At 43.4% G+C, this 26,457-nt stretch overlaps 1 protein-coding gene across 1 annotated transcript in view; it reads left to right on the forward strand.

Annotated features, from left to right (window-relative positions):
• Window positions 1–377: 377 nt before the first annotated feature.
• KCTD1 (potassium channel tetramerization domain containing 1) overlaps window positions 378–26,457 on the forward strand; it is a 190,977-nt gene continuing 164,897 nt past the window's right edge. The window contains exon 1 of the mRNA XM_089675703.1: window positions 378–530. Coding sequence (XP_089531829.1) covers window positions 522–530 — 9 coding nt within the window. The 5' untranslated portion in view covers window positions 378–521. The remainder of the gene's footprint in view (window positions 531–26,457) is intronic.

The following is a 26,457-nucleotide window of genomic DNA, read 5'->3' on the forward strand; positions in this document are numbered from 1 at the left end:
ATCAAAACTAATCACAACGATTAAAATCAGCTTTTCTGTGCAAGAGGAGAGTAATAAGCAAGTTGGAGGCTGGAGCTCTGTGACTGTGTGTATCCCCCCTACACAGAGAGCAAATAAAAGCAGGAACAATACATGCTACATGCTAAACAACACCCAACAAAAAAAAAAAGATACATATATATCTATGTATGTCATATTGTCAAAAAAAAAGAAAGAAAGAAAGGGGCTATTTGCTGGTGAGCCAGGCTAATTGAATTTCATTTTTATTCTGGAGATTGATTTAGACTTGGAGGTAGAGGCATGAGCTAATTGTATCCTGATCCTTGCCTTGAGGGGTTTCAAAGCCCTGGAGCAACTATTCTCTGTATTTTGTTCTCTCTACCTTAGCCAAGCTATTGCATTTCTCTCTGGTGTAGCGAGCAGAGCAGATCGCTAGAAGAAATCAGGAGGAAGAGAAAGAAAAAAGAGGGCAGAAATAAAGGAGAGAAGGGGGAAGTTGGAAGCCCACACTTTGGCTTTTCATGTTCCAGGTAAGATCTGCTATTATTTGCTACGGCTGCTATGGCTGGGGACTTTAGGGCGCAACTTGCTTTTACGCATGTGCCAGGTTCCTGGATAATCTTTTTTTTTCCTCCTCTCCTTTCATCGTCACCACTTCCTTGCTGCACTCACAAGGAAAAAAAGGCAGCGATCGGTGTGTGTGTGTGTGTGTGTGAGGATTGGCGGGTCGGTCGGTCGGGGGTGACCGCTCCAGATCCATGGTGGGTGATGTCCGGTGCTGAGTGTGCCATGGAGCCTGTCCGTCCATCCGATGTCTGTGCTGGAACAGCTCTCCAACTCTCGCCACTTTCCTCCTTTTTTCTTCTTTTTTTTTCTTTTTGTCCTCCTCCCATCTCACCTCCAGCCTCAGATCTCTTTCTCTGAAGGACGCCATTGTGTTGCTGCAGATTTTGCCCCGGGGGCATAAAGGGACTTTTCACTGTTAGGAGGCGAGGCTGGGCTCTGCGGGCGGCTGTGGAGCGCTTCTGATTGGGGCTGCGGGCGGCCTGCGAAGGGTTAACGCCGGCTTCGCTTCCATTTCACCGCAGACGAGACAACACCGACGGGGCCGTGTGTGTGTATGGGGGGGAATGGAGGCTGCAGTACCGGCAGGGGGACTGTAGAGGGCGGTGGGTGCCTGTCTGCTGGGAGATACATCAAAGTGATGGCTATGCCCTGGCTGCTTGGCATCTGTAGGAGCAACTTGCAGGGGCTGGGAGTTCTCTGCTGGATACAATGGTTTTGTTCAATTAGCTGATTTGTTTGTTTGTTTTTTTTGTTTTGTTTTTTTATTTTTTCTGTGTATAGGCATCTAGAATGATGTGCATTCATCCCAAGTTTTCTGTTTGTATCAGTGTATACAACAACAACTGAGTACTGCCCATGATACTTTTTGTATTTACACTAACATCCGAATCCTAACATTGCTACACTATGGGACACAATAATATCTCCTTCCATTAACCACTTGCCCTCCAGAGGATTTACCCCCCTTCCCAACAAGGCCATTTTTTGCCATACGGTGCTGCATTACTTTAAATGACAATTGCGCCGTCATGCAACACTACACCCATGCAACTTGCAGGGACTGGGAGTTCTCTGCTGGTTCCAATTTTTTTTTAATTAGTTGATTTTTTTTTTTTTTTTTTTAGAAAGCATGTTGTGTATAGACATCTAGAATGATGTGCATTCATCCCAAGTTTTCTGTTTGTATCAGTGTATACAACAACTGAGTACTGTCCATGATACTTTTTGTATTTGCACTAACATCCGAATCCTAACATTGCTACACTATGGGACACAATGATATCTCCTTCCATTAACCACTTGCCCTCCAGAGGATTTACCCCCCTTCCCAACCAGGCCATTTTTTGCGATAAGGCGCTGCGTTATTTTAACTGACAATTGCGTGATCTTGCAACTTGCAGGGGCTGAGAGTTCTCTGCTGGATCGAATTTTGTTTTTAATATTAGCTGATTTTTTTTCTAGAAAGCATGTTGTCTAGGCATCTAGAATGATGTGCATTCATCCCAAGTTTTCTGTTTGTATCAGTGTATACAACAACAACTGAGTACTGTCCATGATACTTTTTGTATTTGCACTAACATCCGAATCCGAACATTGCTACACTATGGGACACAATAATATCTCCTTCCATTAACCACTTGCCCTTCAGAGGATTTACCCCCCTTCCTGACTAGGCCATGTTTTGCAATACAGCGCTGTGTTACTTTAACTGATAATTGTGCGGTCATGCAACATTTTACATCAATGAAATTTATGTCCTTTTTTCCCACAAATAGAGGTTTTTTTCAATGGTATTTGATCACATCTGCGTTTTTATTTTTGTGCTATAAACAAAAAAAGACCAACAATTTTGAAAAAAAAAAAAGAACCAATATTTTTTACTTTTTGCTATAAAACATATCCAATAAAAAAATTAAAGAATCAAATTTCTTCATAAATTTAGGCCAAAATGTATTCTGCTACATGTCTTTGCTAAAAAAAAATCCCAATACATGTAAAATAATTGGTTTATATGAAAGATATAGCAGTGTATATACTGGATTTTTTTTTTAATACTTGTAATAGTGGTGATCAGCGACTTATAGCGGGACTGACACTGGGTGGGAACTGGCTAACTGCCACTGACATCCCCAGTGACACTAATACAGTGATCAGTGCTAATAAAAAGCACTGACACTGTACTAATGACACTGGACAGGAAGGTGTTAACATCTGGGGTGATCAAAGGGTTAACTGTGCTCTGTGTGTGTTTTACTATGTGTGCTGTGTTTTACTAGGGAGACATGCTGCTTTGTATATCTCTGCTGTGCAGAGAGATACAAAACAGCATATCTATGCTGACAGGAGAGAGACCTGTGTTGTTTACACACAGGTCTCTCCCTGTCAGCTTTCCTCGACAATCGGACGAGTGCCGGCCGGGAATATCCGGCCGGGATCCGATGATTGACATCTCTAGCTGTCAATAGCAGTGCAGGAGGGCGGTGCACATGTGCGCCCTGTACCCAAGAATGCGAATCACACACATATATATATATATATATATATATATATATATATATATGATTTTGCACAGCCCTGCCGCCCTGTAGCAGTTCTGGGCAAGTGGTTAAAGTTTATTTTATATTTGTTTGTATCCACAATTTGTGTTTTATTATCTCTGTACTATTTGTTTATTTTATACAATGTTGTCATGATCTGCAGCATCTTTCAGGATACATAGGGTAACCCACATGACATCTATCCCATGCCCAGTCTGAATGTATAAAGCTGGCCATAAACATGTAGTTTTTTGGACGAGAATATTCGTAAGAAAAGTCATACAAAAATTATTTGAACATTCAATGAATGGACGAATGTCATTCAAAAATTGTCTTTCCTATGGGATTTCCTATTGGAAATGTTCACATCTCCGCGATTTCACCCGGTGTGTTTTTTGGAAAGCGTCGGGGACTTTTTTGAATGCAAAAAGTTGCGTTTTTAGTTCTATAGATTTCAATGGAAACGCTGCAGAAAATCATGTATTGCGTTTTTGCTGTGTTTTAAATCTGCCTAGCAACAAGAAACAAAATGTAAAACTGCAAAGTGCATCAAAAACGTGTCAAAAACACAAGTGCAAAAACGCAAAATGCAATGTAAAACGCAGTGCAGAAAAGGCTCAAACGCAACCTGCATAAGTGTGAACCTAGCTGATGTGTGAACCTACGGTTAGATTTACCAAAACCATATAATATGAGGTCAAACCTAAACACTTACTAAACTTGTATGCAATCAGGCAGGCCCTTGCACTACATAGTTGAAGGTAAATCTAAACAAAATTGAAGAAGAAAATTGTATAATGTATGGCCAGCTTTTTTCCTGTACACAGGACTTTTTTTGCTCCCCTGAACATCTTTTTTTTCCACCCAAATGCTCCTTTTTTAAACGTGCAAGTGATATTTTTTTTCTGACGCTAAACACCTGTAAACACCTTTGTGTGCATGGACACACAGGGGGTTATTTAATAAAACTTGAGCTTACAAAGTCTGGTTCATCTCTGAAGAGAAACCAATCAGCTTCCAGGATTTATTGTCAAAGCTTAATTGAACAAGCTGAAGTTAGAAGCTGATTGGCTACCATACACAGTTGCATCAGATTCGGAGTGCCCCAGTTTTAGTAAATGTACCCTATAGGGTGCATGGTAGCCAATCAGCTTCTAACTTCAGCTTGTTCAATAAAGGTTTGACAATAAAACCTGGAAGCTGATTGGTTTCTATGCAGAGCTGCAACAGATTTTGCACTCCAGTTTTAGTAAATCTCACCTATTGGCATTTAGAGGCAGAAAAAAAAGTCAAATGCCTGTAAAAGCAGTGTTTTTGACATCCTGTGTGCATGAGGCCTTAGCTCTCATTCACACTTAAGAGGGTCTTTTTTGCTTTTTTTTGTATATTTGACTATGCTCAACGTGCAGAATCCTATTCCTTTTAAGCCTCAGTGGGTCCAGGAATGCATGTAAATTGTATGCAATCTGCACTTCTCCTTTGCAGGTATTTGGGGTTGCCATTAACTCATAACTGCCCCCCCAGAAATCAGAAAAAGTGGCACCTTTTCGGGTGCATGAAGTTCCATGCAGCTGCATTTTTGAAAAAGGGTGAGGAACTTTTTCCCTGTATTTCCTGCAGGTACAGGAGCCCATTCAAAGGGAATGGGCTACTGTGCCTTTGTTGATGTGGCATCCAGGGCCTGCCACAGTGGAAACCTAGGCTCAGGCTAGGTTCACATCTCTGTGGCTAGGAAACACACAAAAAGTTGCACGCATTCCTGACCCCCAGAGAAACATGCTGCACTTTAGCAGATGTGCAAGGGTGTCATAAATTGCTGTGATATACCGGCCTCCTGGATCCATACCCCGCTTCCTGGACGACTTTTCCTCCTGGCTACCCTTCTTCCTCTCCTCTGAGCTACCCACCATCATCCTTGGGGATTTCAACATCCCTGTCAACCTCGACAACCCGGACACAGCCCGTCTCCTCCACTTAACCTCCTCCTTTGCACTTGCACAGTGCATACAATCCACCACCCACTCTGACGGTAATATCCTTGATCTCGTCTTCTCCAACCGCTGCGCTCCCCTCAACCTCACTAACACCCCCTTCCCTCTCTCTGACCACAACCTGATTACATTTTCTATCTCCTCGTCCTCCAACGCCTACCCCTCCAAATGTCACACTACTACCAGCCGTAACCTCCGCAACCTTAACCCTGCCTCCCTCCACTCTGCAGCTGATCAGCTCCACGACCGCATCCTCCCCCTGTCCTGCCCCGACTTGGCTATGACCGCCTACAACAACGCGCTCTCAACAGCCCTTGACTCACTAGCGCCTTTAACCACACGCAACATCAGACCCCGACCACTCCAGCCCTGGCAGACTGATCACACCAAAACCCTCAAACGACACAGTCGTGCCCTGGAGCGACTATGGCGCAAAACCAAATCCCAACAAGCCTTCACCCGCTACAAATCTGCCTTCCACACCTACACCTCCTCCCTCCATGCTGCGAAACAAGCCTACTTCCTGACCCTCATCAAGGCCCTCTCCTCCAATCCTCGCCGACTCTTCTCCACCTTCAACTCTCTACTCTCGCCACCCCCACCTCCACCCAGCACCTCACTCACTGCCCTTGCAATTGCCAATCACTTGAAAAACAAGATTGACACAATTCGCAAGGACATTGCCGCAACCCACACGCCCTCTCAACCCGTCCCCTCTCACACAGCTACCCCCTCATCCCCCTCAACATAACCCACAGGGACTTCGCCGCTGCTCAAACTCCCTCCAACCCCCTTCCTCCTCACTCAGCTACCCCCTCATCACACCTCTCCCACGGCCCCACCACTGCTCTGACCTCCTCTTCCACCCCACCCTACATTCCTCATACTGAAGCTCCCCCAACACTCCGCACCTTTGACCTTACTACCATCGAGGAAGTCTCCAAGATCCTCTCTGATGCCCGCCTCACCACCTGCCCCCTCGACCCTATCCCCTCACAACTCCTACGACCCCCCTCCCCCTCCATCCTACACTCCCTCACCCACATCTTCAATCTCTCCCTCTCCTCCGGCACTTTCCCCTCCCCTCTGAAACATGCACACATCACCCCCATACTTAAAAAGCCCTCCCTGGACCCCAATGACCCGAACAACCTCAGATCCATCTCCCTGCTCCCATTTACATCTAAACTCCTCGAGCGCCTAGTCTACACCCGCCTATGCTCTTACCTCAACGACAACAACCTCCTCGATCCCCTACAGTCCGGCTTCTGTCCCCTACACTCCACCGAAACTGCCTTACTCAAACTCTCCAACGACCTGCTAACTGCCAAAGCTAATGGCCACTATTCAGTGCTCCTACTCCTTGACCTCTCTGCGGCCTTCGACACAGTCGACCACCCCCTCCTCCTCAAAAAACTACACTCCCTCGGCCTCAGAGATTTTGCTCTCTCCTGGCTCTCATCCTACCTGTCACAACGCTCTTTCAGCGTTACCTATAATGCTACCACCTCCCTCTCACTCCCCCTCTCTGTTGGGATCCCTCAAGGCTCTGTCCTCGGGCCCCTTCTCTTCTCCATCTACACCTCCTCCCTTGGCCAACTCATACACTCTCACGGCTTCAACTACCACCTCTATGCCGACGACACACAAATCTATCTCTCAACCCCCCACCTCACCCCCTCGGTCTCCGCCCGAATCACACACCTGCTGAGCGACATATCAGACTGGATGTCGCTCCACTTTCTTAAATTGAACCTCTCCAAAACTGAGTTTCTGGTCTTCCCCCCAGCCCGGACACCACCCCCCATTGACTTCTCTATCACATCGAACAACGCTACCATCAAACCCGCCCCGCAGGCCAGAGTACTTGGTGTCATTCTGGACTCCAACCTATCCTTCCAGCCCCAAGTCCAATCTTTAAGAAACTCGTGCAGACTCCACCTCCGCAACATCGCCAAAATCCGCACGTTCCTAACCCCAGAAACCACTAAACAGCTCATCCACTCCCTCATCATATCACGACTCGACTACTGCAACTCCCTCCTCACTGGCCTGCCTCGCCGCTGGCTATCCCCGCTTCAGTCGATCCTGAATACGGCTGCCAGACTCATTCACCTTTCCAACTGCTCCGTCTCCGCCACCCCCCTCTGCCAATCCCTCCACTGGATTCCGATTGCGCAACGGATCAAATTCAAAATCCTAACGCTGACGTACAAAGCTGTCCACCATACTGCCCCGAACTACATCACTGACCTAATATCCAAGTACCGCCCAGCACGCACACTCCGCGCCTCACATGACCTCCTTCTCTCTAGTTCCCTGGTCTCCTCCTCCCATGCCCGCCTCCAGGACTTCTCCAGGGTGTCACCCATCCTCTGGAACTCCCTGCCCCAACCCATCAGATTATTACCTACTCTCCTCTCCTTTAGGCGCACCCTGAAAACCCATCTCTTCAGGGAAGCCTACCCCACCCCCTGCTAACTTGCCGAACTCCTCCACTCTTCCTACCACTCCATCCCCCACAGCTATCTCCTCCTGTGCCACCACCCCCTCCCTCCTAGATTGTAAGCTCGAAAGAGCAGGGCCCTCAATCCCCTCATGTTTTGCATTGTATTGGTATTGTTCTGTCACATGTTCTGTCCCCCTTTGTAATGTACAGCGCTGAGCGAACTATTGGCGCTTTATAAATACTGTATAATAATAATAATAATGGCACTCCCACACATTGACACCCACAGTGTGTTTTTTGCATATGCAAAACCATATGGTGCCATGGGACCATGTGACTCGGTGCAGTGCGATTTAAAAAAGGGTCAGGGACTTTTCCCCACATTTCTCTTGGGTAGGGCAGCTCATTGAAATGAATGAGCTGCCTTACCCGTGTAGTGCACATGCAAACACGCTGTTGCGCAAGTTGTCATAGGCTCAAGAGAGTATATTCAAGCATTTTTGGCCACATGACTTCAATAGTAGCAAATGTGTTTTTATGTCAGAAGTGCTACTCTCTTCTGTGAAGTGAAGCAAAAAGAAAGCGCACCAACCTTGCACATTACCTCAGTAAACTATGAATTTATTAAATAAAAAATATATATACTCACAAACAGGGAAGCATAACAAGCATAAACAGATCTTCAAAGGAATCTGAAGTGTAGAGCCAGTGTGAGTCACATCATGAGGGTAGACTCTCAAAGTGAGGCTGACGCATTTCGAAGGGGGACCCTTCTTCATCAATTAGCCTCACTTTGAGAATCTACCCTCATGATGTGACTCACGCTGGCTCTACACTTCAGTTTCCTTTGAGGATCTGTTTATGCCTGTTATACTTCCCTGTTTGTAAGTATATATATTTTTTATTTGATAAATTCATAGTTTACTGAGATAATGCGCAAGGTTGGTGCGCTCTTTCTTTTTGCTTCACTTCACAGTTTTGGTCGGGCTTCCCCAGCCTTGTTTTAGTGCTGCACAACCTACCATGCATTTGTGGAACTGTTTCTAGGAATCCTTTCACCTTTCCACCCTTGTTTTGAGTCCTAGAGCGCAGGAGGTGTTGTTTCTGTTCTACTCTCTTTGCCTTGCCCAGCCGGGACAGCAAATGCCTGAAGCTTGACGCATGTGCAAAAACACTTCAAAAAAGCTTGCAATGCACCTGTAAAACACCTGAAAAAAAAACTTTAAAATAATCAGGAATATGCTCTGTTCATGCAAGTTACATGCACAGGGATTGATTTATCAGCATTGTCACCCATGAATCACACAAGATTCATCTATTTTCACATTATTATACAGCATTTATATAGCACCAATGGTATGCATAGTGCTTTACAAAATAAAGGGAGACAATACAGTTAAAATACATTTCAATACAAGGCGATTCAGACTGCCCTGTCATGAGCGCTTACAGACTTTATAATAAAATAACATAATAAAATATATACAATATTAATACAATTAACCACTTGCTGCCCCAACACAGTACATTTACTATGGCCGGGCAGCACCTGAAGGCTCAGTCACGTATATATATATATACATGATTCAGCCTGCTCCGGTGTAGGACACAGTAATCAGTAACCGAGTAGCATGTGATCTCTATGATTGGCCATAGGGATCACATGATAACACTGTAAACAACCTGTCATGAATGGTTTTACTGTTGTGATCTGTGATTGGCCCACAGCAATTACGTGGTACCTGGCTACCTGTACCATGTGATTAACTTAGCCAATCACAGATCACAATGAAAGCAATGGGAAACGCATTAGTGACAGCTAAAGCTATTGCTTATACAGTGAACTTATACTTTATAAGTAAAAAGTAGTTAGAAAAAACAAATTTCTTCATTTTTCAAAACATTGTGACAACAAACTTAAAACTTGCCATGTCTCTTACGTAATACCTTGGACTGTCTACTTTCCAAAAAGGGGTCATTTGGTAGGTATTTGTTATGTCCTGGCATTTTAAGGGCCTCAAGAAATGAGATCGCCATCAGTACACCAGGATTGATCAATTTTCAGATATATATATTATAGTTTGTAGAAGCTATAACTTTCACACAAACCAATTATTATACACGTTTTTGAATTTTTTTCACCAAAGACACTTAGCAGAATACATTTGGCCTAAATGTATGAAGAAATTTGATTTTATTGGGATATGTTTTATAACAGAATGTAGAAATTATTTTTCTTTTCAAAATTTTCCTTTATATAGCAAAAAATTAAAAAAAACAGTGGTGGTGGTGATCAAATACCAAAAGAAAGCTCTGTGTGAAAAAAATGATATAAATGTCATCTGGATACAGTGTTGTATGAAGCTCCCAGAGCTCAAGTGGTAAAATGAGAAAAGTCAAGTGATACATAGATTTCAATAAGAAAAATGGGTGAATCTTGGGTGAAAGTTAAGTGAAAACATTGATAAATATACCTCATAATCACTTAGGTAGTGCACACTAGTCAGTGGGCTTGATTTGGATGGGTTTGTAATGGTTAATTTTAAACTAAACTCTGCCATAGATCCATGTATGGGCAGAGGGGTTGTACAGAAGTCGATCTACTGATCAACTTCTGTACAACAGTCCTGTTGGATCTTCCCCGCTCGATGAGTGCCGCCAGCTATAGCCTGCAACGCTGATGGTGGGGAAGTCTTTTTTCGTTTGACCCGCTGGTTGAATTAAAAAAAAATTTATCTATCTTTGGGCTTCCACAGGTACCATTGTAAATACAGGTGCCGTACACACCACCATGATTATAGTGAACCTGTTAAATCCAAACAAACCTGTCATTGTATAGATAGCACCAGTGCTACCAGATTGAAAGAAGGTCCCCTCCATACAAACATTTAAAAATTAACCACTTCAAGTCCGGACACTTTTACCCCCTTCCTGCCCAGGCCAATTTTCAGCTTTCAGCGCTATCACACTTTGAATGACAATTGCGCGGTCATGCAACACTGTACCCATATGAATGCTTTAGCATATTTTTGAGACAGATAAAACTGTATTTTGGTGGTATTTATTCACCACTGGGAGTTTTTTATTTTTTTTGCTATATAAATGAAAAAGTCCAAAAATGTTGAAAAAAAAGTGTTTTCTTATATAATTTTGCAAATAAATAATTTTTCTTCATAAATCTTGACCAAAATGTATTCAGATATCTTTTTAGTAAAAAAAAAATAACCCAAAAAAAAATTATAAAAAATATAAAAATTATAATTTTTTTAATTTTTTTTAATTTTTATTTTATTTTTTATATTATTATTTATGTGGTTTTTTTTAACATACTGTCACCCTAGCATCACAGTGTCACCATAGTGACACTGTACTACTTGTGGGGGGTGAGGAGTATTTTTTTTTTTTGTTACACTGATTGCTTTTACACCCATAAGGGCTGTAAAAGCAATCAGTTCTCCTTCTCTCTGGCTGCATTCTTGCAGCCATTGAGAAATACTGTGCGAGCTGTGATTGGTCACAGATTGTCACATGGTACAAGGCTGTTGTGAATAGCCTTGTACCATGTGACCTCTGTGATCATTCACAGATTTCACAAGTAGTAAGCAATGATGTCAGAAGTGACATCTTGTTTACTACTATTCATGTGATCACTGATTGGCCAATCAGTGATCACATGATTGTGACCTCACACAGAGGTCCGGAAGACACAGCGGGCACCGGATCACAGTGCAGCGCACTCTCAGGGAACACACACAAGCATGGAAGCGGGGAGGACGTTTATAAATGACCACCTGCCCCTGCACTGCTCCTGTCCAGGGGCAGACTGACCATTTGGAAACTCGGGCACTGCCCGAGGGCCCGGGGTCAGTAGGGGGCCCCATGAGATGCCCCTGGTACCATTTTCATAGGCTTTTTTGAGTTTGGGCAAGGACACGGGCCCCATGATCCCCTATTGTTCGGGGGCCCCATGAGTTGTCAGTCCGCCCCTGCTCCCGTCTGGCCGTTTATATACATGGGCCAGACGGGAAGTGGTTAAAACCTTAGTTTCCTGTATTAACATGTATTATGGGAAGTAATATTTTGACTGCAATCATCCTAAAGGTTTTTCCTATGTATCAGTTTAAAATTTTCTTTCGACCAGCTACAGCCCGCGGTGCCAATCAGTGTATTCTGACAGTGGGGAAGTCTCCCTGCTGTCAAAATACAATAGTGCAATGGGAGGGATTCCCCCATCTAAATCAAGTGTGTTGATGGGGGAATCAAGTTCTGTTCTTTTGTTCAAACTGCTGGTTGAACAAAAATAAAAAGACTCATGGATGGCCAGCCTAAGAATGTGTTGGGGTATTTGTGGCTTTTTCCTTTTTTATTTAGTGTAATTGGCCAATTAAAACCAATAAGTACAGATCACACCATGGGTTAAAGAATTATAGGCAGGGTGGTAGGAGGTGACATACTGTATAAAGGTGTATGATATCTGTGAGGGGACATTTTCCTTCTAATATAGTGTTTCACCTTTCATTTAGAAACAAGCAATGCCCACTAAGGTATATCAGATATTTTGATACTGTGTCTCAGCTATTTTAAGCTCCATGTGCTATTTCTAAATTTATTGTTACATTGTAATCTTGGTAGATTACACACTAAAAACAAAACACTCTCTATTGTCTTTTTGGAATAAGGCTCCATGCACACGGGGTGTTTTAATAACGCTGGTAACGTTAGCTGTGTAAAGTCACATTAAAAACGTGAGTTTTTCAGCATTTGTTTAGCATTTTTGTATTAGCGTTTAGCTGCGTTTTGCCACGTTTTTTCGCGTTTGCTTTTTTTAGTTTTTTTTTCTTTACCCAAAATAAAAAAAATTTGAATAAAAAAAAACATCCAAAAACGCTGATTTTCCTTGATTTTCCATGGCTTACCGCGTTTTTCATCATTAGAGTGTTTTTACAGCTAAAAAACCCCTCTAGAAACCCACTAGTTCTGGGTTTTTTTCCAGCCAAAAAACGTTCCTGCCAAAAAACGATTACAGTCAATGTGTGCATGGACACATAGGATAACATGGCTGTAGAAAAAAATGTCAAAAGCCAAAAACAGCAGCTGTAAAAACTTCCAGTGTGCATGAGGACTTGGAAGTGAAGAGAAATCTCCCCAATTAGATACAGTTGACAAAAAAACTGACAGGGGCTATAACCCTTCCTCACTTTATCCAAAATGTAAAAAGGTTCTATTTTAATTTAAAACTGAACACCAGGATATAAGTAAATGTGGTCCATAAGAGGTAACAGATATGTACAGTATATAAGAGAGCTGCTAATTTGTTTCAACAAAACTTCACCATATAGCAGATATTTATTATTTATTTTATATAATGTATATATAAACATATAAAAATATTATTTCATGCTATTAAACAATTTAATTAGCATGTTGATGAAGGGGAGGGGACTTAAGGAAGGCAAAAATATAAGAATAACACACCGGGTGCGAATTGCCTTGCCATGCCATGCGAGTTGCAAATTGCTTGCCAAGTTGCACCCTGTTGTCCTCAATTGCAGCGGTCATATCGGTGCGGTCAGTGGTATATTTAGGTTTTGTGCTGCCCTAGGCAACACAAAAATCGGACCCCCCCACCCGCCTGACATTGACCAACAACACCCTTGCCCCCCCACCCAGAGAGTTAGTCACTCACCTTTACAGCTCCGACCATACCTGGGAACGAGAGTTGGGCTCTTCATTCACCATCAAGCGGTCTGCAACCTCTCTCGGCCCCCACCTGGTCCCCATGCTGCAAGTGTCCCTTTTTCCAGGGGGCACTGCTACCCTACTGAAAAATTCCGCCCTAGGCAACCACCTTGTTTGCCTTGTGGTATATACGCCCCTGGGTGCGGTTCCAACTTGGTCGGTGACACACCGATTTCTAAAGTAGTACATGCACTACCTTTGGTTCGATTTGCATAGACATCTGTGTCAGATGTCTTGCAAATTTCACCTGAAATCAGCATTTCACCCGACTTCGAAATCGTACGACTTCGCTGTAAGTCGCACGATTTCAACATCGGGTTTGATGTGACCAGGGTGTAATAAGCTTTAGCTTTTAAGCGTTCCATTGAATTATAGGTAGATTTCCTGTCTAATTCTAGCCTTACCTTGTCACTACATTTTGAGAGGTATCTTCTCCAGTCAGAGCTGCATTTGTTCAATAATCTTTTAATGTTTTAAATAATGGATTTAATATTACTCTTGGGAATGTTTTTCTATAAGCTGCCCACATAGCGTTTCTGCAGAAGTTCATACCAAACATGTTATAGCTCCATGGTTGACACAATGCAATTTCTTTAGATCTGCTCTCTGCGTGTGTATTTGAAGGTTTTAGTGCACACTTATGGACTCCATTTAATTAATTGTGTAACATCTAAAGGGAAATGGTTGCACCAAAACATATTTAAGTGTTAGATAGTAAAGGAGATGGATACTGCAGTCAAGACTTTCTTTTTTATGAATAATTTTAAAAACTACGCAGACAAGTTTGACATTATGGACTAGAGTAAGCTTCAGCTTTTAAGCGTTACCATTGACATCTATGTAGATTCTCTGTCTAATACCAGCCTCGGATTGCTACTTCATTTTGGTAAGTGGCTTCTTCAGACAAAGTTGCCTTTGTGCAATAATCTTTTAATTTATTTTTTAAATACCAGATTTAACAATGTTCTTGAGAATGCTGACTACTGTATGCCTGTCAGCAAGTTGATATAAAAAACTCATAGCTGCAGTGGTTCCCAGACTCTCCCGATCCTCCATGGAGGTGAGGACCATAGTAAATGGCCGGGCTAGCTAAACACAAGGAAGACAGAGGAATATCTGTTCCTCAATCACCTCTAGGACTAATAAAGCTGGAAGTGAAGATGGATAATTACTTCCAGTTTCAGAGCTGTCATTACCCAGTTGCTGCAGCCAGTCAAGTATGATCTGTGCTTGATTAGCTGCTTTGGAGGGCATGAGAGACATTGGTGTAAAAAATGTATTAAAACGAGTAGAAATAATGAAAAAAGATTAAAAGCACCTCCCCCCTTTCCTATTACAGTTTGACTTTTTTAATAACCTGTTCCCCGAATGTTTATGCAGAAGTTTATACCAGATATGATTTGATAGCATCTTGGTCAACACAATGCAATTTTCTTAGATCTGTTTTCTGCATTTGTATATGAAAGTTTTAATGCACGCTGGTGGACTACATTTAACTAATTAACAGTTGGTTGCACCAACACCTATTTAACAGTTTAATAATAAGGGATTTTGCTGTCAAAGTTTTCTTTTTTATAAAAAAAAATAAATTAAAAACTATATAGACAACTTTGACATTATTAACACATTCGTATAGTGGCAAAAATGTCAATAAAATCTATTACAATTAAAGCCTTTAAATCTACCAAATGTATAAAGTCCAAGGGGCATGGATACACTGTGGCAAAGGGCATAGGTACACATTGGCAAGGGGCATAGATACACTGTGGGAAGGGGCATAGGTACACTGTGGCAAGGGGCATAGGTACACTGTGGCAAGGGGCATAGGTACACTGTGGGAAGGGGCATAGATACACTGTGGGAAGGGGCATAGATACACTGTGGCAAGGGGCATAGGTACACTGTGGGAAGGGGCATAGATACACTGTGGGAAGGGGCATAGATACACTGTGGCAAGGGGCATAGGTACACTGTGGGAAGGGGCATAGATACACTGTGGGAAGGGGCATAGATACACTGTGGCAAGGGGCATAGGTACACTGTGGGAAGGGGCATAGATACACTGTGGGAAGGGGCATAGATACACTGTGGCAAGGGGCATAGATACAGTGCAGAACACTGTGCAGGTAGTGTTATTGGATGCTGTGTGCAGGTTTTAGAATCATCTAAAAATGGCTATCACAATTACACCATGTAAATTTAAAACATTTCAGAGGCAGCAGAGCTAATGAACTGTATAGTCATGTTGTTAATTTTTTTTAAATGTATTTATTACAGGTTCATCAATTTACACAGCGCTTTACTTATATCTTGTACGTTCACATTAGTCCCTGCCATCAAGGAACATACAATATAAGGTCCCTAACTCACATTCATACATACACATACTAGGGCCAATTTAGACAGGAGCCAGTTAACCTACCAGCATGTCTTTTGAGTGTGGGAGGAAAGCAGAGTGCCTGATGGAAACACACACACAGGCTCAGGGAGAACATGCAAGCTCCAGGCAGGTAGTGCCATGTTTGGGATTCAAACCGACAACCCTAGTGCTGATAGGTGGAAGTGCTAACAGTGTGGTGCCCACCACTTGGTCACTATGCAGCCCACATGGACATGTACTGTAAACACTATGTAACAGATGCACTCCATAAAAGACACCGACAAGATCTAATCACCTACCATGTGCCAGATTTAATAACCTACATCCACTACAAGTGTGCCTCAAAATTACTATGGGGAGTGTGGTTGATGTGGGTAAAGCCAGCCTATCGTGCTTCCCATAAAGCCCGTTACTGCTCCTAGTTTTAGCCAAGTACTTGTTCACTTTAAAGACGTTCATGTTTGTAATTAAAGTGTTACTTCTCATACTTGGTTAGACCATGCCTGGCAGCTTCCAGCCCTAAAATTATCATCTGAATTGTATCTTTCCCAGGGCTTCCCTGAGGTGGTCAGGAGTATGTGCAAATAAACAAAAAGTCCTAAGAGGCAGAAGTGAGGAAGGATAGACAGATAGATAGACGGTTTTGTTGCTACATAGGAGAAGGCATCTTCATCAACCCATAGATATACCTGCGGCTTACTCATTTCCTGCAGGCAATCATATCATAGCTGTGGGCTGTATCTGATTCCAGAGGCAATCACAGGCTTTACAGATTTCCACCATGAAATATCCATGTTTTTGAACACTGATAGACGTGATAATACATTTCTAATTTTTTCAAAACATTTATTGCTGTTTTTTAGATTTTTAAAATTAATATGGTTTCAGAAAGGTACAATCCAGTCAACACTGACATTAAAGCTTTTAAATACTCACCAAAAGCATTGTCATTTGTTTGGTGAAATAGTTTTTGTCTAGGCATAGCTGAAGAGCAGCTGCAATTTCTCATGTGCTCAAGGACCCAGGCCGGTGGCGAGTAGACGGAACCAAAACCAGAAAAAAGCGACCACCAGTGCATACAAGGTTGTGCAGCTCCAAACAAGGTTGGGGAAGCCCGACCAATACTGCAAAGTGAAACAAAAACGAGAAGCTCACCAACCTTGCGCATTACCTCAGCAACCACATTTTATTAATTAAAGAATGGTACTCACAAACAGCGAATAAAATCAGGCATGTAGTCCTCAAAGGGACTTCAGAGATAAGGAGCCAGCGCAAATCCCACCATGGGGGTAGACACTCAGTACAGCTGACATGTTTCGAAGGCCATGCCTTCTTCATCAGAGCTCACTATCAGCTGAAAACGGGTCACAGGACTACAGAACAAACTGCACTCCTATGATCCACAGGAGAAATTCTTACATATACCAACTGAAGTGACTAGCCTCATGTGATACACAGAGATGAAAAAATCCTCCTTCATAAGCTGTACCTGTTTAGCTGCAGCCCTTTCTTCTCTACAGCTGTCCAAAGTACAGAATTAAAAAGTACAAAACATTTCTGAGTTTCCAGAGGCAGGGGGTGGGGATCTGACACCACACTGTGCACAGCATAGAGCAGAGAGGTGCCGTGCAATCTGAGACCGTAGTGGAGGAAAAGGTCAAGAATATGAGTTATGGGAGATTTTGGCTCTAGTTGAGGTATCCACCCATACCTACACGCCCTAAACGGGGTATTGGTCCTTGACTTCAGAGACGCCCCCTGCTGGGGACTACAAAATAGGCTGTCAGGCCTAAGTGTAGGTTGAAGACGTCTCCCATTTTAACATCAATACCACTTGGGGAGACCCGTGCCCTTTTGCTCTGAAACTTGGATCTGCTAACCCAGGACTTTGGCAAGTACCTTAACCCTTTCACCTCTCTCTGATATCTCTTTGCTGTGCTGTTAGTCCCTGTATATTTATATATATATCTTAGTTACATCTTTTTCTGTAAATATTTTTATTGCACCCGTTTGACCTTTTAGTAATAAATATTTCCTTCTGAAAGTGTTGAACTGTTTCTATAGCGCTTTATTGCAATTTATGAATTCCTGCCTCTAAAGAGAAGCTACTGCCGCCATTTACATCCAAACTCCTAGAGCGCTTAGTCTATAATTGCCCGAGTTCCCACCTCACCGACAACAACCTCCTTGATCCCCTACAGTCTGGCTTCCGCCCCCTACACTCCACCAAAACTGCCCTACTCAAACTCACCAACGACCTGCTAACCGCCAAGGCTAATGGCCACTATTCAGTGCTCCTACTCCTCGACCTCTCTGCGGCTTTCGACACGGTTGACCACCCCCTCCTCCTCAAAAAACTACACTCTCTTGGCCTCAGAGACTCTGCGCTCTCCTGGCTCTCTTCCTATCTATCACAGCGCTCCTTCAGCGTTACCTATAACACTGCTACCTCCTCTTCCCTCCCCCTCTCTGTTGGGGTCCCTCAAGGTTCTGTCCTTGGGCCCCTTCTCTTCTCCATCTACACCTCCTCCCTTGGCCAATTGATACACTCTCACGGCTTCAACTACCATCTCTATGCTGACGACATGCAAATCTATCTCTCTACCCCTCACCTCACCCCTTCAATCTCCACCCGTATCACAAGCCTACTGAGCGACATATCGGATTGGATGTCACTCCACTTTCTCAAACTAAATCTTTCCAAAACTGAGCTCCTAGTTTCCCCCCCCAAGCCCGCGCCCCCCCCCCCCGACTTTTCCGTCAAGACCAACAACATCACCATCAGTCCCTCCCCTCAAGCCAGATTACTAGGTGTCATCTTAGACTCCAATCTGTCCTTCCAGCCCCAGGTCCATTCGCTGACGTCTGTTCCTAACCCTGGAAACCACTAAGCAACTCATTCACTCCCTCATTATATCACGCCTCGACTACTGTAACTCCCTCCTCATCGGCTTACCTCACCGCAGGCTATCCCCGCTTCAGTCTATCTTGAATGCTGCAGCCAGACTCATCCACCTTACTTACCGCTCCATATCCGCCACCCTTCTCTGCCAATCCCTCCACTGGCTTCCGATTGCCCAACGGATAAAATTCAAAATGCTAACATTGACGTATAAAGCTGTTCATAATACTGCCCCAAACTTCATCACCGATCTGGTATCCAAATACCACCCAAAACATACTCTCCGCTCCTCACAAGACCTTCTACTCTCTAGTTCCCTGGTCTCCTCCTCCCATGCTCGTCTCCAGGACTTCTCCAGGGCTTCGCCCATCCTCTGGAACTCCCTACCCCAATCCATCATACTATCACCTACTCTCCTCACCTTTAGGCGCACTCTGAAAACCTATCTCTTCAGGGAAGCCTACCCCGCCCTCAGCTAACTACTGAACTCCTCCACGCTTGCTACCACTCCATCCCCCACAGCTATTTCCTCCTGTACCACTATCCCCTCCCTCCTAGATTGTAAGCTCCATGGAGCAGGGCCCTCGAACCCCTCATGTATTTAATCATATTGTTACTGTACTGTCTCGTGTAATGTCTCCCATTATAATGTACAGCGCTGAGCAAACTGTTGGCGCTATATAAATCCTGTATAATAATAATAATATAGCAGGGGTGTCAAACTGGCGGCCCTCCAGCTGTTGCAAAACTACAAGTCCCGTCATGCCTCTGCCTTTGGGAGTCATGCTTGCAACTGTCAATCTTGCAATGCCTCTTGTAGTTTTGCAACATCTGGAGGGCCGCCAGTTTGACACCCGTACTGTATGGGATCTGACTGCACTATACTACAGAGAATCCTTCCTAACAAAATATCTTTCAACAAGCATACAAGTTTACATTCAACAATCAACTTTTCTCCTCAATTCACCCAAGGGGTTGGAAAGTAGTTTTTAAGCACACAAACTTTTCCTGATCCAACCATGGATGGGTTTTTATTTTTTTTTATTGTCTGTGACAAGTTTTATCCTCCTTCAGGATGCCTCATCTTGACAGTATATCTTATGAGACAGTTTCCAACGTCAATGTACAACCACTCACCAGCTGATAAGCTCCTGCCATGCCCTTACTGATATTTCTGATGCCATCTGTTTACCTTATAGTGCCAGCAGTCTTGCTTACAATGTATGCGGAAGACAAAATGAAAAACATATGCAGTACATCTCTCTAATACATGCACATTCCCCCATGTATTATCCCTTTAAAAACTGTGCTTCTTAGATCTTGTTTGAACTAACAACAAAGTGCCTTTGCCACACTGAAATCCTAAGCAGCATTGTCAGCCTGCTGGACTACAGAATTCCACCCTAGCTCTGAGGAAGAAGGGATCACCCTTTGAAACACGTCATCCTTCATCCTGAGAGTCTCCCCTCTAGATGGGACCCACATGTCTCTGCTGATGTTGGATTTTATTTGCTTTTTATATTGCTACTTTTGTAAATATACATCCTAACTTAATAAATTTACCCTTTACTCACTGAGGCAATGCGCAAGGTCAGTGCTCTTTTGTTTTTGTTCTTTTTTACAGCTGTTATTGGGCTTCCCCAGCCTTGAGTTAGAGCTGCACAACCTTTGATCTGCTACTGGATGAACTTTCATATATGGTTCAACCTGCTGATTTCTGATCTGAGTCTCGGAGCTCAGGAGGTTTTGTTTCTGTTTCTACAGAATTCCACTACAGTCTCCCATGCCTCTCTATTCACATGTATACGTTGGTTTCTCTCCCAGCAAAGCAATGCTGCTTTCTTGTAGGGAAGTATAGGGAAGCAAGGGGGGGGGGGGGGCAGAAGGGGCACATGACCCTGTGCGCAGTTATAATGTGGAGCGGGGAGGGGGTGCAAGTTGCAAGTACAGTTAATAGCTCCAGTTACTTTTGAGCTATGTGAGCAAGCAGACATGAAGTTCTGTATGAAGAGGATGCCCAGCGACAGACTGAGAATGCCTGCTTCTCCCTTGATTCCTCCAATTACTTTCAGCGGTGCCCTCCGCCTCTCACTTTTATTGCTTTTCTTATTATTATTACCCGCCTATCCCTGGCTTTCTGGATCACCCCCTTTTCACCCTGTCCTGTAGTAGCAATAAACTCACTGCCCACTCTGCCAGGAGGGCACAGATTGATAATATGTCAGGAATGCCCCACTTCCCCCACTGCCCTGTTCTATGGCAATCAATGCAATCACTGTCAACCTTGCCAGGACATCACAGATTGGTTTTTGGTGGGCTAGGAGGGGGAATTTGGAGGTATGATTTGCAATGGGACTGGGGATTTGAAGGGATGATTTGTGCTGGGGAAGGGGGATTTGAGGGTGATAAGAGGATTTTGTTAGAAGGGGGACTGGGGGAAGAATTTGTGTTAGATAGGGCCAAAATTTGTGTTGGTGTGGGAGGGGGGTGGATCTAGGAGGTGGTGGAAGAGGATTTGTGCTGGGGAATTTGAGGGGATCATTTTTACTAGAAGGGGGAATTTGAGAGAGTGAGGTATTGTAAGTGTAAGAAAATGTATGCTGGGGTGGGGGAGGGTGATTGGATTGGAGAAGATTTGTGCTAGAAGGGGAGAGAGAAGGGATTAGGGGAAGAATATTTGTTCTGGGAAGGGGAGAGACAAATATTTGCGCTAGGAGGGGTAAGCACGATTTGTGATTTTTTTTTTGGGGGGGTGAGTAGGAATTTTTGCTGAAAGGGTAAAGTAGGGGAGAGTTTTACTTAAGGGGGGCATTCTCCTGACCCCCTGACTGTACATTACCCACCCCTGAATTCTGCACTCTTTTTTAGTTTGTTTTCTTGTTTGTACACCTAAATCCAGCATTGACTACATTACATACCCTGGACTCCTGAAATCTATGCATTACATACTCCTGACCCCTGCAATCTATGCTTTACATACCCTGGACTCCTGCAATCTATGCATTACATACTTCTGACCCCTGCATTCTGTGGTATGTATTCCTAAACTCAACACTGACTGCAGAACTCTGTGCATTGCACACCAGAAATCCCCGAACTTTGCCTTGCAGATTCCTCTACTACAGGGATGTCAAAATGGCAGCCCTCCGACTGTTGCAAAACTATCATGCCTCTGCCTTTGGGAGTCATGCTTGTAACTGTCAATCTTGCAAAGCCTCATGGGACTTGTAGTTTGGCAACAGCTGGAGGGCCACCAGTTTGACAGCCGTGCTCTACTATATACACTATATTGTACATTACATACTTTTCACCAAAGTGTTCATTGTCTCAACAGGTGTTGGTTACTAAGCAGACCCTGAGTATTTTAATGAAATTCTTCTTTAAAGTGTTACCCAGGACCCTGCATTCACTATATCTGGTCTCCCACAGTACACAGAACATGGAAATGCAATTATTTTAGTAAATATAAACTGCTAAATTCCTTTTCTCATCAGAAGTTAATGCCGTCTTGTGGCTTCTATCAGTGTCCAGCCCAGTACTAGCTAAAACTTGTAGGAGGAGTTTTCTTTCTGCTCTAGGTGGATGCAAAACCCTGACCTCTGTCTGGACAGTGCTGATTGGGCCTGTTCTGATCACATGCACTCTCCCAAGAAAAAAAAACCCTCTAGCAATACACACCAAACTGAGCACGTGCAAAATGCCTATGGTTCAGTCTGTCTTATCAGGAGATAAGAGGTGATCGCTTGAAAAAGGGTGGAACAGAGAAAAATAGGATCAAATGGCATTTTTACACAATGCAGAGGATTAACCCCTTAGGTTCCACAGTGAGTATAACAAGCATGCTTTACTGCATATACAGACTGATTTTACTGTTGTGGGTTTAGTAACACTTTAATGTAGGCTCAAAGTGTTAGTTCTCTTTCTGTTTTGAGTGTGCACAAAAGCATATGTAATGGAAGAGGTCTCTTTTTTTTATTACTATTATTAATATGCTAAGGTTTATTTGTGTCTATGAAACTTTTTCTTATGGCACAGAAACCAAAGTACATTTTTTGGGTTCAAAGAGGCTTGGGTTTTGTCTAACCAAACCCCTCCCACTCTTAAGCATTTTGTCACACCTATCTCATTATTTTTTTCCTTGGGTCTCCTTTCTCCAAAGGTGCTCTAGGTCTTTTACAATCCTAGCAAAGCCCCTGGGAAGGCGTGGGTACACTGCGATCTTCTCCTGTGCCTCACTGACAGTAGTAACTGTGGTGTCACTTCTGTCAGCAGGAGCATGGGCCTAATAGCTGCCAGAGGGAGCATTTTACTCTCTCCTTCCTCCAATAACAGCTTGCTGTGGGTGGGAGGAAGGAAGCAGAGATGCTAAGAACATACCACTAAGGAGTGAAGGCAGACTGCCCTTCTTCCTGTCTCCCCTTGTCATGTGTCATTTGGGAAGAAGGAGAAGTTGTCTTCATTCCTGTTGGCTGCAATGCTGAGATGGGGTGGGTGCAGTTTGCCATCTTACTCCTGAGCACTAGATGATCTTGTCCTTGCACTGCTTGGGAAATGTAGTTCTTGGGGGGGAAGCATGTGTCTACATTAGTAGGAACTGACCTCCCAGCAGCTTTCCTTACATTTATTTTACAATCCTGGTGATGGTCACAGTGAGTAATAAAAGCTGTCATTACAGGATACATCTGTGATTTGGAGGTTAACAAAAGGAACCAGCGAATGCTGCGAGGGACCCAGGAAATTGACACTCCTGGAAGTGTTGATTTCCCTATGGACTTTGGATGAATTTCAGAATCGAGCCTCATAGCCAGCGTGACCAGTCAAAATGCTAAGTATTCACAGTCTTATTTTACAGGTATGCCTATTTGGGGGACATTTCTTATGTCAGGGTCGCTTTAAATACCACTTGAACAGTTGTGTACTATTTAGGAAATATTTCAATCTGCAGTACTTTTCTTCCTACTGCTGAAAGTTCGGGCTTTCTTATATCACCCTGATGGAAGACACAAATGCTCTGTTCCCTTTTGAGTGCAGTAGGCCTAACCCGTATCATAATAAAGTACACTGTATTCTGATCTAGATAGATCTTAGACCTGGTGATACCTGCTGGTTAGATCAATTACAACATATAGGGGTTAGATGAAAAAAAATGGAAACACTACATGATTTGAAGTGACAACATGTTTCACGTTGAAAGTGGAAGTGATGTAACTTTCTTTTGCTTCCGCAAATGAGACACTTGTGTGATGAGACGCCTAGCTAACATATGGGAAGTCTCACTTTTGTCATCCACTACATGTGCTGCTAGGTCATCTAGAGACAAGGGCAAACATGCCAAACTGCGCACCCCCCTCAAGATGTATAAGCATTATATGTCAGCAAAAATCCTCCCTTCTCCCCATATGCCCCCAGCACAAACCCCCCCAACAAAAATTTCTCCTAGCACAAATCCTCTACCCCTCAAATCTCCTCTCTGAGCACAAATCCTCCTCCCCACTCCAAATCCCTCTCTCCCAGTAAAAATTCCCCCAATCCCCCATCCAAGCACATAATCCCCCCCCCCAAGTTCCCCTCCTAGCGCAATTACCCCCCAATCATCCCTACATGGTTGAACTGGATGGATTTTTGTCTTTTTTCAGCCAGACTAACTATGTAACATGCACAAACCCCCACCCAAAAATCCCATCCTAGTACAAATCCCTTCCAGCTCTACCATTTCACCTTTTTTAGCACAATCTCCCCCACCTCCAAGCACAAATTCCCCCAAATCACCACTCCTAGCACATCTCAAATTTCCCCTCCTGGAACCATTCTTACCCCTGTTGCCCCCCCCCCCCAATTTCCTTCTCCCAACTCAAATCACCTCCCCTCATTTCATTGTTGTGCCCCCCACCTCAAATGATACCACAGTGCCCAGGGCAGCAGACCCTCCTGCCCACCCCTTGTCCCGGCCCTGGCTGCTAGTAATACAGAGTCATGTCAGAGCTTACTGAGCTTCAAAGAGGGCAAATTGTTCATGTCCGCTTAGCTGGTGCCTCTGTGACTGAAGTTGCCAATTTATTTGCCGTGTTGCGGAAAAAAACATCATTTGATAAGCATAAGCGCGGTCGCCATGGTCAACTGACCGAGAGAGACAAAAGAACATTGCGCAGGAATGAGAAAACAACTTCTGCAAAGGTGACTGCACAGCTCAATCTCAGTCCCGTGAAGACTATAGGGTAGTTAATGTGGGTAGCACAAAGAGTTCCATGACTTCTAATGTTCAGACTTCTGATATAGTCTTACAATTTTTTTTAAGTACTGATATACTTAGCATACATTTTGCCAAAGATATTCTGTCTAGGCTTCAATCAAGCATTTGGCAAAGAAGGGATACTGGCAAATATGCTTGGATTGTTTCAGCAAATTAAAAAAAGAACGCTTTTACCTTCACAGCACTCAGTGTTGCCGGTCGCCTTTCTGTTTTCTGATGCCTGTATAAAAGAACAATCCATAACCACAATATTTTCTTCTAGGCAGCTTTCAAATCCCATTGATTTCAGTGTCAATGTTGTTAATGAGACAAACAGTAGCTATAACCAAGCTAGGGATGTATTTAAAGAACTACTTCAAGAATTGTATCTAGTATTTGCATCATTTATATCCAAACTCAACATGTAACATTGCCCCAATGCAAATATAACAACCCATTTGTTATTAAAAAAAAAAAAGAGGATCCCCCAAACCCCCCCCCCCCCCGTGTTATTGTATGTTTTTTTTACTTTTTTTTAATACCTTTTTCTGATGCCTCCTGGCTGGCCAATGGTGGTTGGTCGTGATGTGCTGTGCTCAGGGGGTAAAACCGTAATGCTCTGTACTCTCATTCTTTCCTTGGTCACTTAAAACAGAATGTGCGTTTTTGATGCGTTCCGGTGCATTTTTGATGCATTTTTTACAGGTTCCAGTGTGTTTTTTATGCATTTCAGGTCATTTCTTCCCTCTTTTTTTTTCAGTTTACACACACATGTGCGTTCCAGTGCGTTTTGATGCGTTTTGATGCATTTTTTATGCGTTTTACTGCGCTCCATTACAGTTCTGTGCAGAAAAAAATGCAGCATGTTCTACTTTTTTTTCTGCAACTGGAACGCAAGCACTGATGTGAACTGTGACATTGACAAACATATGACCTACTTTCTGTGCATTTTGGATGCAGAAAAAAAAGCAACTGAAATGCATGTAGGGCCAGTTCACACTATAGAGACAAAGTCCAGATGTATTCCAGATGCATTTTTGCATGCACATTTTTGGCGCATTCTGGTACGTTTTTGATGCTTTTTTGATACGTTCCAGTGCATTTTTTATGTATTCCAGTTACTTTTTCCCCTCTCTTTTTCTTCAAATGAAATAGGGGCATGTGCTTTCCAGTGTATTTTTGGTGCGTTCCAGTATGTTCTGGTGCGTTTCTGATGCGTTTTACTGCATTCCAGTACAAGTCTGTGAAGAAAAAATGCAGCCTGTTCTACTTTTTTTTCTGCAACTGGAACGCACTGGAACCGCAAGCACTGATGTGAACTGTGACATTGACAAACATATGACCTACTTTCTGTGCATTTTGGATGCAGAAAAAAAAGCAACTGAAATGCATGTAGGGCCAGTTCACACTATAGAGACAAAGTCCAGATGTATTCCAGATGCATTTTTGCATGCACATTTTTGGCGCATTCTGGTACGTTTTTGATGCTTTTTTGATACGTTCCAGTGCATTTTTTATGTATTCCAGTTACTTTTTCCCCTCTCTTTTTCTTCAAATGAAATAGGGGCATGTGCTTTCCAGTGTATTTTTGGTGCGTTCCAGTATGTTCTGGTGCGTTTCTGATGCGTTTTACTGCATTCCAGTACAAGTCTGTGAAGAAAAA

This window comes from Staurois parvus, unplaced genomic scaffold (genome assembly GCF_062004578.1).
Source record: "Staurois parvus isolate SC_StPar_1 unplaced genomic scaffold, SC_StPar_1.0 ptg000157l, whole genome shotgun sequence".
In the NCBI taxonomy this organism is placed as follows: domain Eukaryota; kingdom Metazoa; phylum Chordata; class Amphibia; order Anura; family Ranidae; genus Staurois; species Staurois parvus.